This window comes from Lepisosteus oculatus, chromosome 1 (genome assembly GCF_040954835.1).
Source record: "Lepisosteus oculatus isolate fLepOcu1 chromosome 1, fLepOcu1.hap2, whole genome shotgun sequence".
In the NCBI taxonomy this organism is placed as follows: Eukaryota; Metazoa; Chordata; class Actinopteri; order Semionotiformes; family Lepisosteidae; genus Lepisosteus; species Lepisosteus oculatus.
Window position 1 is genome coordinate 70,257,555 of NC_090696.1, and position 12,709 is coordinate 70,270,263.

The 12,709-nt window shown below is 33.9% G+C and overlaps 1 protein-coding gene across 18 annotated transcripts in view; it reads left to right on the forward strand.

Annotated features, from left to right (window-relative positions):
• si:dkey-92j12.5 (multiple PDZ domain protein) overlaps positions 1-12,709 on the forward strand; it is a 61,515-nt gene that overhangs the window by 26,556 nt on the left and 22,250 nt on the right. For 11 of the 18 annotated variants that reach the window (XM_015345799.2, XM_015345800.2, XM_015345801.2 and 8 more), the window contains 8 exons: positions 1,003-1,117; positions 4,887-5,085; positions 6,378-6,419; positions 8,581-8,673; positions 9,561-9,656; positions 9,919-10,096; positions 11,023-11,133; positions 12,377-12,460. In XM_015345799.2, the coding sequence (XP_015201285.1) occupies positions 1,003-1,117; positions 4,887-5,085; positions 6,378-6,419; positions 8,581-8,673; positions 9,561-9,656; positions 9,919-10,096; positions 11,023-11,133; positions 12,377-12,460 (918 nt within the window). The remainder of the gene's footprint in view (positions 1-1,002; positions 1,118-4,886; positions 5,086-6,377; positions 6,420-8,580; positions 8,674-9,560; positions 9,657-9,918; positions 10,097-11,022; positions 11,134-12,376; positions 12,461-12,709) is intronic. The other 7 variants (XM_015345806.2, XM_015345810.2, XM_069192207.1 and 4 more) reach the window with 3 other exon arrangements.

Here is a 12,709-nt window from a genome sequence, read left to right on the forward strand (position 1 = left end):
AGATTGAATCAATGACAAAAGCAAACATTTGAGAAGATAGCTCAAGTTGGGAGCTGTGTCAGCATGTGTATGCTGCAAAGGAACAAGTAAAGGTTTATTCCATGCTGAAAAGAGAAGAAAAAAAAACATTTTGACTGTGGAGCCTTCTTCGGGTGTGACCAACCTGAACCATGACACACCCGAAGAAGGCACCACAGCCGAAACGCTATGTTTCTTTTCTTCTCTTTTCAGCATGGAATACACCTTTACTTGTTCATTTGAGAAGATGTTTGGTGTGCAATGCAGTGAAAATAAGTAGTGTCATCTGAAAAGATGTGGTTTATGTTATTAAAATTGAATTGAATCTGTATTTCAGAGTAATTCTCTTCTCATTTTGGATTTGTTTTAACATTTCTAAGACAAAACTATTTGTTCCGTTACATTTAGTCAATTTTTAAGACAATTGTGTTATAGAATTTATGTGCTCCTGTGCAGTGGAATAGGCAGTTCAAATTTGGTGATATTTTAAAACTTTGTCTAATTATATTTGATACTAGCATCATAAATATATACTACATATTTTTAGGTCTTCAGGTTTAGAGGTCATATGAATTTAAACATTTGAATGAAAGCTTTTATTGATTTCATATTTGCAAATAGTTGATTTCCTTGGTTGGTCTCAGAGATGCACTGTTGATGTTGAAATGTTGAAATTAATACGTTTACAGGCCAAAGGGAATTACGCTAGTTATGCTGGGATATTAAGTCTATTATGTGTAATATATATAATTTTAGCTATCGTAACTTTGAAATGTGTGGTTGTATTCTGACAGTTTGCAATTAAAACAATGATGAGAGAGATTGAATGAGTCCCAAACCTCTCCAAACCTTTGACCTTCCCTATGACCTTCTTTCCTACTAGTAATATATAAGATCAATATTTTAAGTTCATCTTTGTGAAATAAATATTTACAATTAAACTTACACAGCTGTAATATGTTGTATACTGTAACTTCTGTTTAGAGAAACGAAGATATGGAGGATCAAGGCCTTGTAGAGAACATAGATAATGAAATGTTCTCTTCTGGAAGCAGTTTTGAGAGGACAATTACTGTTGTCAAGGGCAACTCTAGTCTTGGTATGTTATCTGTCTTTTTTATTATTATTTTTTCATTGTGTATGTATATAATATGCATGGGTATGTTTAGTAGTGCTGAGGACCTATAGATATATTTATATTTTCTAAGAGTTTTATTTCTGAATCCTTTCCTTACAAAATAGGTAATTTATTCTAAGAGCTTTGATCTTCAGTGGTAATGTCTTGTTCTTCTGTGGGAGTTTCAGCAATACACTACAATGGTAAACATATCTATGTATGTGTTCTGTAGTAATAGACTGAGACATTAAAATTGATTTTAAATTAATGGACATATTCATAAAAATTAACAATTGTCAATTGCAGTTTTTTATTCACTTGTAGTAAGTGAACTTAGAATGTTTTGGAAGTAAGCATTGCGGTAATGTACAGTCAATTTTGTAAATACATACCTGCTGTTATTGGGAAAGGTGCAAAGATGGGTTCTATTCTCAAAACAGTAAAACATTTTATGTTTAATTCTGCAATATAAAGGAGCAAATAAACTGTTGTAGGTAAACACTATGGTGAATTTGACATCACACAGATTTTGCAGTCTTACATCTGAAAATCATTTCAAAGAAAGTACAGAAAAAGATGGAAATATTGTTTCCAATTTCATGATTATACATTTTAATGTCATAGGTACATGCTCAAATGCAAGTATTAAGTTACTCTGTATGCCCATTATTTTCTAAAGTTGTTTAGCTTATTTGTATTAGTTTGAAAAGTATATAGAAGTCAAAAACATTTTTTGTCACTTTTGAGTAACAAGACTATTGTAAGATTACTAAAATTAAATATAATCTATCCACACTATTTAAAATGACCAGTCATTGACCTACATCTTTATGACATGCAAAAGTGTGTGATTACTTCATCAAAACTTTTTTTTTGGTGGACTTTGACAAAATTTGGAAACATGTAAAACATCTGGACAATTTTTGTAAATTACTTTGGAATTGAGTGGTGGTTACTGACTGAAAGTGAAATAAAGACACTGTTAAAATTAAAGCTGTTAAAATTATGCTTTAAGACAGGAGTTTTGCGATATCTGATATGGGCTTGGATATAATTCCGCACTTTTGGAGAAGAACAGATAACATGTTCTCCCAGTGTGCAGAGATTTATATTGGGAACTAAAAGAAGGGCAGATTCTAATCTGTATTCCAGTGTAGGTTTAGAGGGTGTTAACAGTGTATGGATGTAATCAGGAACCAAACCATTGAAGCCATATACTGTATAACACATACAGTATACAGTATATAGTATATAGTATATAGAATATAGTATATAGTATATAACAGATCTTGCTTAACAAATAGTAAGCCCACCTACAGTACACATTTGATATTTTAGGTTTAAGTTGAATCTATTCTGAATGTCATGGAAAAAAAAAGTTTAGTGTGAAAAAAAACAGAACTGTGACTTTTCAAGAATTTATTTGTGCATACTATAAATATCTGAAAGTGGACAAGGAAATATGACCATCTTCAGTTCAAAGGTAGAGCTGGACAAATGCTCTAACATGGTGGTGATTCAACAGAATCTGGCTGATAAATTCAGGTGGTTTCATGAATAATTCTGAGAGTAGATCCCATTTCTGAATGTCATTATAACTAGAGTAGCATACTAAATTGTACTATGGTTGTGTATTACCATAAAATGCTGTAATGTGTTCATTTATTATTTGGGTCTGACTTCAAAGCTTGGAACAGTTTTGAGGTAGCTGTGTAATTTAACAGGGAAAGGATTTAATACAAATTTCCCCAAAAATAAGAATTATCACTTTTGAATTAAAATAACACATTACAGTTTTGATTATGATAAATACTGTGACTAATGATAAAGCTGCTTTTGAAGATGGATGGAATATTTTAATCAAACATCATAGTCTATAATAAACAGATTTCCTTTAAACGGTACTGTTTGATAAAATTAAGGCCTTAACCCTTAGTAATGAATGTGAAAGGGGGGATATTTGAAAAAAATGTTTTCAATAGCGACAGTACGGCTCAATAATTTAAACGGTTTGGGATTTTGCATAAAATAACAAATATGTATTCTTTAAAAAATGTACCCTTCTTTAAAACTAAAGATTTTAAAATGCTGTGCAATAATTGAACAAGGTTTTTGGAGGAATTTCAAGTTTGGTATTTTTAAAGATAATCTGTTAACTGTTCCAACTTTGGTAAGCAGACCCATCACTTTAGAATGGTGATACAGGCAGCTTTGCCAAATGTACATCGCTTGGAACTTTGAGTGCAATAAAAGAATCACTGAGTTTGAATGTTATACCATGTAAATATGGGATATCATCACATTTAATTAGCCAAAGATAGATGTTTTAGTAAGTTTGTGGAAGCTTGTGAAATGTTTTTTGTAGCATTTATAAGATAAAAAATGTTCAAGTTTGGAATTTCAGTGAGACCATTTGATTAAGACTTTTTTATTCACTGAAGTCCTGGCCATGGTTTTAATAACATGTTGACCAAATCCAGTACAGCCCTTCTGAATACCAGTCTCCTTACATTCCATTTCTCTGTGTGACATTAATGGGATCTACCATTTCCGCTGGCACAGACGTTTTGTTTATTCAATTTAATTGCATTAATGTTACAGCTAAATGTGTAAGAAAATACGTAAAAACACTATGCATAAAGTAATTAGAACAGGCCAAACAGGAATTTATTTTCTTTTACTACTAATTAATTTGACCTCTTAGAAGGTCATTATTTTTTCCTATGTTTACATAATCTAGATCACAATGCATATACTGTATGTCATGCAAGAAACATAGACAAGTGGCAGAATGTGTATATTGCACTAATCAGTCACGAAATGTTTTGTTGTGGCATTAATATGGTTAATAAACTGGACTCTATTTTTTAAAAAGTTTATATAAACAAAGTATACACGTACACTCAGTGGGGTGTACATAGTTTGCCAACATCATCCAGTGTGTATTCTTTGGAACTGTTAAAGAGCAGCATAGTCTAATGTATGTACAGTATGGAATTGTAATTTGAACAAACATATGTTCCAAGTTTGTAACTTGTTTTTTTCATGTTACATTTTGTCATATTTTCATTTTATGTCCCATGAATACAATATTGTACTGTTCTACTGCAGTATAATGATTATAGCACATCATCACTATGCACAAATGTACTTTGTACAGGAAGCTACTAGGAACTACTACTTTTGTAATTGTATTTTAGGAGTGTTTTCAGAGTGTCTTCCAAATACGTTATAACAAATAGGCAAGAAAACATATCATAATACTTTTTTTTCTGTCTTGTGAATGACAAAATGCAAGATGTAAGAAAAATTGTAGTAAACACAACTTTAGGCAATGTTTTAAAAACAGAAGCTCATTAACTAGCTTTAATGTTTATATAGTTTTCTGGCATATAGTATTTCAGTGCTTCCTACTGATGTTATTGTAGTGAATGAAACATAGATGTTGGTGAAAATATAAAAAGTATAACCTTAATTCCTTTCTTCCATGCTTAAAGAAGAAAAAATAATTATTTTCTTATTGATTGTACTACAGCCTAATTTATTTTGGTTTACAATTTCAATTGTATTTTAATCATGCACTTTGAATGTATTGTAATTTCAATAACATTTAAATAAAATGTTATCCTCCCCCTCAAAAAATAAATAAAATGGTTTAATGTTGAACCAAGGATTACATGGCCAATCATAGCAATAGCAACTATTCTTGCCTGGTGATTCGATGTTATCTGAAAACATATGTATTTGACAGGGATGACTGTGAGTGCTGTTAAGGATGGCTCAGGGATGATTATTCGCAGTATCATTCATGGTGGATCCATCAGTCGAGATGGGCGGCTTGCTGTAGGAGACTGTATCTTAGCTATCAATGGAGAGCCTACCACTAATCTAACCAATGCGCAGGCTCGTGCCATGCTGAGAAGACACTCCCTCATTGGGCCTGACATAAGGTAAGGAATGGGCAAGTATTCTAAGTTTTGAATCTAACCTAAAAGAGCATTAATAGTCAAAGAACATCCTGAAGACATCAAGCAAAAAAATAAACTATCAAGAGTAGAAGTGAGTTGTGACCTGTTACACCATCTATCATTTTATGTGTACTTCACCTAAATACACTTTAATGTTTGTGAAAGTTTTATACAGAGGTTCAATTTTCCATTTTTATATTTTTTGCTAAATGTACAGTATGTATGTACCTGTAATAGGAACAAAGAATGACCCACGTTTGTGACTTGTTTTTTTTGCTAAAAGAGGGATTCAGCTTGCATTACAAAAATTAAATAATTCAAAAGAGATTGATTATCTGGACATAACCTTTAATGTGTTTTAATTTTACAAAATAGTATAGTTTTCATTATACAGTAGGTGAGAAATATGATACATGGAAAATAGGACTGCTTCTCATATACAAGTCAAATATAACCCTAACTAGATTTTAATAAAATTACTGCACACGCTTTTCATTATTTTGGATTACATTATAACAGATATATTCAGGAATTAAGATTAGTGCTAGTCTGGAACTTTGGTTGCCTCATAAACACTTTTGAAAAGTGACATATAATACTTTTCTGACAATGAAGATTCCCCTTCATTCTTAGCAAATCATAAAAGCAGTTCTTTAATTTCAAATTACTGGATATTTTTACTGCATTGCAGCATTGGAGTCCTGGGTTCAATTCCGGACCTGGGGTGCTATCTGCAAGGAGGTTGTAGTTTGTTCTCCCCATGTCATGTGGGTTTTCTCCGGGTGCTCCTGTTTCCTTCCATAGTCCAAAAACATAGCTTCTGAGCTAACTGACCATAGGTGTAAGTGGGTGGATATATTTGTTTGTGTTTGTGTGTCTGCCCTGCAATGGACTGGTGTGAGCCAGGGTGTATCCTGCCTTGCGCCCATTGCTTGCTGGGATAGGCTCCAGCTCCCCCACGACACTGAAAAAGAACTACCTCAGAAAATGAATTATGTGCAATATTTCAAAATCTATTTTAGTGTACTCCTAAGGAATATACAAGACAGCTTTCTATGCACAGAGATAAAATTGTCACAGGGTTGTGCAATGCTAAATATATAATACTTTATAAAATCACTAGTGTTCTTCTGCTCTTCAGAATCTCTTCAGAAATTCTGAATGACAACACATGAGGGTAATGTCTGCTTTCAATTGATTAGTGCTGCCACTCTTAAGAGCCTTTATTAGCACAGGTGTAAAAGATGCTGCGTCATATGCTTTTCGCATTCTAGATCTTCTTGTGCGCCAGCTGACGATCAGTCCCCCTTTTATGTGTGAGTATTGGTAATTCAAAAATGAGTGGTGTGTTTTTAAAGGGAACAAATATTATCTAATCTGTTTTGTACATCAAGGCATGTGTTTAGTAATTCTGTTTCAGGTTGCAGGGGGTTTTATCCAGATGATTTTTAATTAAAGGAAAACAACACAGCAATACAGAGCATGTCCCTGATTGTGCACCACTAAAATGAGACAATCTTTTGATGAGACTTTGATCCAGATTGATCTGGATTTTCATCAATAGTAACAATTTTTAGGATTCTTAGAAGCCAAAAATTTAAATACATATTTTACACTAATTTGGTGTATTTTGCAATTTAGGATATGGCAGGATGGCGATATAAAGTAGAATTGCTTGAGAAATGGCACCTTTCTGCCTTTTTGTAAAGCTTTATTTGAATATTCAATTCCTAGGAAAATAAGGAAATTTTAAACCAGAAACAATCATAATTGAGGACAGTTGTTCTAAAATGGAATAAAATATAGTATTCAGAAACTCACATCTTTGAAGAGAAATTGCTTTATTTTTTTTAATTTAGCCTACCATTAACACCTCTGGCTGAATACATCCAAGTTTGTTCCTATTCAACCCCTCTTCACAAATCTAAACTACATCTAGGGCACCAAGTCACTGTAGAGTGTTATTAATAACTGTGTATCTGGATAAATCTCCTCTCTGGCATTTGTATTACACTAACCACAGTTCCTCTCATTTTGATTAACATTGTTTAATTTATTTATTTTTTCGTGTGGGAAGGGTTCAAAGGTTCTGTTTCTGTGATGATAAAATTAACACACAGTACATGTCTGGCACGTCCCATCCATGACTCACTAATTTATTTGTTGAACTGTTGTGCATATTAAGTCTTGCAAGTATTTGTTAATATGTGAAGCAGGTACATAAGTGTTGTCTTTTCCAATATCTGCATGCAGTAATATTCAAACATTTTTGGATATGCTTTGGTTCCTCTTCCATTAGATCTGTCATTTTCAACATCAAAATTTATATATATGCTTACTATGTTATGAGCTGCCCCTGCACTTTTATAAGACAGCTGGGAAGTTGGTTGCCACTGGGTTGATATTATGTTATCTATGCATGGTCACCTCCAGTACCTAGCCAAATCACATTTTATTAAATAAGAAAATGACCTTCTTTTTTATATAGTAACAATTTCATATTATCATACTTTATTTCTATATAATGCATCAAATAGGATGAAAACATTTCCACAGGATATCATAAACATAAATCGAATAAAATCAACTATCAAGCATAAATGTAAAGGTGCAACTGTTTTAATAATGTTATGCAATTGATCTATAAAGAATTTTACTTCGGTTCGATTCTTCAACAAAGAGGTGCTGTTCTTCTTGGGCGACCTGTCCAATAAACACTAGAGAAAGCACTAATCATGGGGATAGTGCTTAGGCTTCTCAATTCCTGATTTGAGGAATGTGGGGTCAAGTTCCAAAAAGGGGAGTGGGCTCTGGCACCCTTGATTAAAGTACTTCACCCGCATTTGCTCCAGAAAAAAAAATAGGTAAAAGGGTTACTTTAGATAAAAGCATTAGTAAATGAATAATTATTGGCACAGTTGTCTTCCTGATAAAACTTTGTTTGACTGACATGTCAGATGTTTTTTTTAATTGTTTTTGTATTCAGTTTTTAGTTATTTGCGAACATTGAATAATATTTCACAACATTGTTTTTAGGCAAAGAGTTTGATTATCAAAACAAAACATAGATTTTAAATCATTTGAATCTATTTTGTCATTACAAATAGAGTATCCTACCATTTTGTGATGGTTCAATCTTTCTTGGTCTATTTCTGAAGCTTTACACAAACTCGTAAGTCCCACACTATATGCAGTAATTGCTATTTTGAGCTTAAGAATGTTTAATTTTATACCAATTCTAATTAGCCTTCTTAATTTAATTACTTTGTATTTTGAATGTCATAGTAATATTACAATGATCAAAAGAACAAAAATAAATCTTGAAATTCTCATATACTGTATATAATCGCAGTGATCATGACAGATCTAATGGTTTGGATTTTCTCTATATGCTGGTAAGTATAACTATAATTCCATTGGTTTGGGTACATTTTTGAAAAGTAAACTTGCTTAGCCCTACTTACTTTTTTGTTCCAGTATCACCTATGTTCCGTCAGAGTATTTAGAGGAATACAGAATCAGCCTGGTTCACCTGAAGGATGAAACTACCTCTGGAGCACCTTCTACATGGTAAAAAGGGAATTCAGATTTTAATGACATTTTTGGCAAAGCCTGTCAGTAGTTGCAGAGGAAAGCCAGTTTTCACTGAATGCTCCATTTCTTGACATTATTTCCTAAAGAGAGTGAAGAAAATATTATTTTCAATATTTTCATATTGTATATTTTTTTCTCTTTGCCTAGCTGGCAAGCAACAGGCACAGCAGGATACAGCAGTCCATTGCAGGGCAGACACTCAGACACAAATACACCAGGGCCAATTTTCCCAGAAGCCAATTAACCTACCACTATGTCTTTTTGACTGTGGGAGGAAAGCGGAGCACCTGGAGGACCCCAGGTCTGGAATTGAAACCAGGGCCCCAGTGCTAAAAGGCAGCAATGCTAATCACTGCGCCCCCATGCCAAGAAACGTATTGTTGAAATTTAAAAAGAGCTTGTTACTGACTGCGAGAGACAAAACAGAAAAGAAACTCTAAAAACACTTCCTATCACACTGACCAATAATAATTCACAACAGTTCAAGTTCTCTGAATCTGTTAATCAAGCTACATTTTTCCACTTGGTTTGTTCGAGCAGAAATTGGAGATCAGAATGAAATGCAATTCAAAGTGCGGTCTCCTGAATTCCATAGGAATTGTGGCTGAATGGCTTGTGGCGAATAAGATCACTGTTAGTTTCTACCCAGCCACAAAGCTGAGACACTTTTGCCATTTGATGTTGGATTTATATCAATCATGGTTACTGTTTGTCTCTGGTAGCTTTTTTGTTGCAACTTTGGAGAGTCATTTAATAAGCAATAGGAAGCTAGGTCAAATATCTGTATGAAGGTTATTGAAGGTGTTCTTGGATGCAGGTGAGAGTTATGACTGACATTTTTGTTTGTTTTTGTTTGGGTTTAGTGCGGAAGCTGGTGAACTTCCTGAGCGGGAAGATGGAGAAGGAGAGGAAAGTGAAATGCAGAGTTCTGCTTACAGCAACTGGAACCAGCCAAGGAAGTAAATATTCTACATTTTTGTATACAAAGTTGCTTGCAGTGACAAGCACTAACCCCATTTACAAATGGGACTTTAGTTTTCAGATACTGCCAGTATAAACCCATATAAACCTACCAAACCTGTGCATTTTTTTTCACTTTCTAGATACCATATTAAAAAATATAAATCTCTGAGAATTGTGAGATAAGGCTTTGGCAATCTGAACTGTTATTTATGATAAAGATAATTTGGAAAGATTGATCGTGGGTTTTTTTTCCTTCAGAGTGGAGCTGTTTCGAGAGGCTGGTAAATCCCTGGGTATCAGTATTGTGGGGGGAAGAGGAATGGGGAGCCGGCTAAACAATGGGGAGGTGATGAGAGGAATCTTCATCAAGCACATCCTAGAGGACAGCCCTGCAGGGAGAAATGGAACACTGAAGACAGGAGACAGAATCGTAGAGGTACCCAGATTAATTGATTATAAAACTATATCTTTCCTGTCTATGGGACTGACCCAGAAACATTCAGTTCTGTGTATGCTTGCCTTGCTTTGAATGGAATCGGTTAGAGTACTACACTTGGTCCCTATTGTATTCTTTGGTTTCCTCTTTATATGTCAGACTAAAAAAAATAGAAAAAATGGTTGCAATGGGAGATTATTCAGTAGCAAAGGTACCTTTTTGCACTTACATGCTGGGGCTCTGAGTTCAATTCCAGATCCAGTGTGCTATTTGAGTTTGTATAATCTCCCTGTGTTCACATGGGTTTTTGTCAGGTGCTCCAGTTTCTTTCTACAGCCCAAAGACATACTGACAGGTAAAATGGCTTCTGTGAAAACGGGACCTAGTGTGAGTGTGCGCGTGATTGTGTTTGCATCTGCATGAGCCTTGTGATGGACATCCTGTCCAGGGTGTGTTGTGCCTTGTGCCTATAGCTTGCCGCAGCCCAGAAGTGGCTGACGCAGTTAGCAAGTGGACAGAGGTGATGAATAACTTAGTGTCTTGTTCAGCCTGAAAAAGTTTTATTTCACCTAGTCTAACCATAAAAGCTAATTATTGACTAAATGTATAACTTTGGTTTTCAGAGTTGAAGAAACACAGAAATTGAAGATATGTGATTAAAACATAGCTTGAGGGGAAAATCCCCCTGGAAAAAGTGGAGGTTCGTTCCATGGGGTAGTTTAGTGTTTGTCACTTAAAGAAAAGTTAAAAATCTTCATTAGGCTACATGTATTAAATTGTGGGAAAACAGAGGACCTGTATTACAGTGTTGCAAAAACCTTACACGAGCATTCCCTTTCTCTTTCGGAAGTTCACCAGATAAGGCTACCACCTACCACCAGAAGCAGGGAAAGTCTGCATTTTGTTTTTATCTTTGTGTTTTCCAGGTGGATGGAATCGATCTGAGGGATGCCAGTCATGAACAGGCAGTCGAGGCCATCCGTAAGGCAGGGAATCCTGTGGTGTTTATGGTGCAGAGCATCGTGCACAGACCCAGAGTGAGTCTCAGAGTTCAAAGATAATTAAAAATGTTAGATTAACAGATTGGCTTCGCTGGTGTCAAAGTATAGAATTATTGAAGGGAAATCATCAAAATGAAGCAACCCATTAAGTTGCTTATAATAATTTCTATAGGACTTGATTCATTATAAGAAACCTGTTATTCATAGACAATACTATCATTTCTTGTAATTCCATTCCTATATTTGATCTTACTTGTAGATGTGACACATTCATTGTTCTGTGTTTCACAGCTATAGTGGTACTTATAATAGTAGAAAAATGGTTAATCAAGTCAGATTTTTCCACAACTGTATTAGATGTACTAGAGGATATTGTGTGACAATATTAAAATAACAAAATGCCTGTGTCATGTATTCTTTGATCTTTCAGCGTTTATTTTGAGCAGTGATTCATTCAGTAGTATCAGTTGTCCCACCCTCAAACTAATACATTTAAGAAAAATAAGTTGTAGTTTATATTTTAGTATTTTAGTTCTGTGTGGATATATGCAGAATTTATAATGTTTATTAACTATGTTATACACGATGACTGAACCCTTAATAATAATATATAGCACTGACCATAAAGACCAGACACTTGTCTGTAAACTAAAAATTCTCAGTGCTGTTTTATTTAGTGAAAGGTACAGTTTCATATTTTATTTCTTAGTCTAAGTTAAGTGAGAATTATTTTTCCTGAAGCAAGAAATGGTATCAATTTTTAAGAATTGATAAATCAAGATATACCTATATATTTATCATTGAAGTGCTCACAAGGATTGCCAATCCTTGATATTCATAATCAGAAAAACCTAGAATAACTACTATTCAGAAAATGGAATTGGGTGAATTAAATTATTTAAAATGAGTGAGTGAACTACATTGCAACCCAAGTAAGATCTTTTTCTGACATACTTTTCAAAGGTTAGGCAGTGATGCATTAGTTAGGCTTTGCATAAATAAGTGAATTTTGATTTTTTTAAAGATGTGAGCTTACTGACCTCCAAAAATGGACATACTATAATAATAATAATCCAATAATTAGTATCATAAAAATATGAATATATTTAGAAAAGCTTTTGCTTCTTTTTAATGAAATATATTTTTTCCTCCTTCCACTTCAATAAAATTTCATATGCATGGCTTATTTTTACATTGTGCCTGTATTAACAACCTTCATTGTCAGACATTGGTTCAGTTACATTAACCAGTAAACCATGTCATTGTTTTCCTCTCCCAGCCTGATTCTTTCTATAGTCCTTCATCATCTCCTGTAATAGAGAAACACATTACTACAATGCCTTTACCTCATCAGCTTTGTAAGGTAATTCTTTCTTCTGTAGCAATTCTGTATTCAACTGTAGTCACATCACTCTGTTAATAATTACTTGTAACGTAAGTATTTACATACATGCAGGCAGGAAGCCTTCTGTTTGTGTATGTAAAAGGCTGAATAAATTCAATTTAGACTTGTCCTGGGAATATTAAGTTTGTATTGCAAATTGCTGGCAGGGTTGACATTCAGATGGTTTATTATCTCTAAATTGAAACCTAATCCAATTTCTAAAGAAAT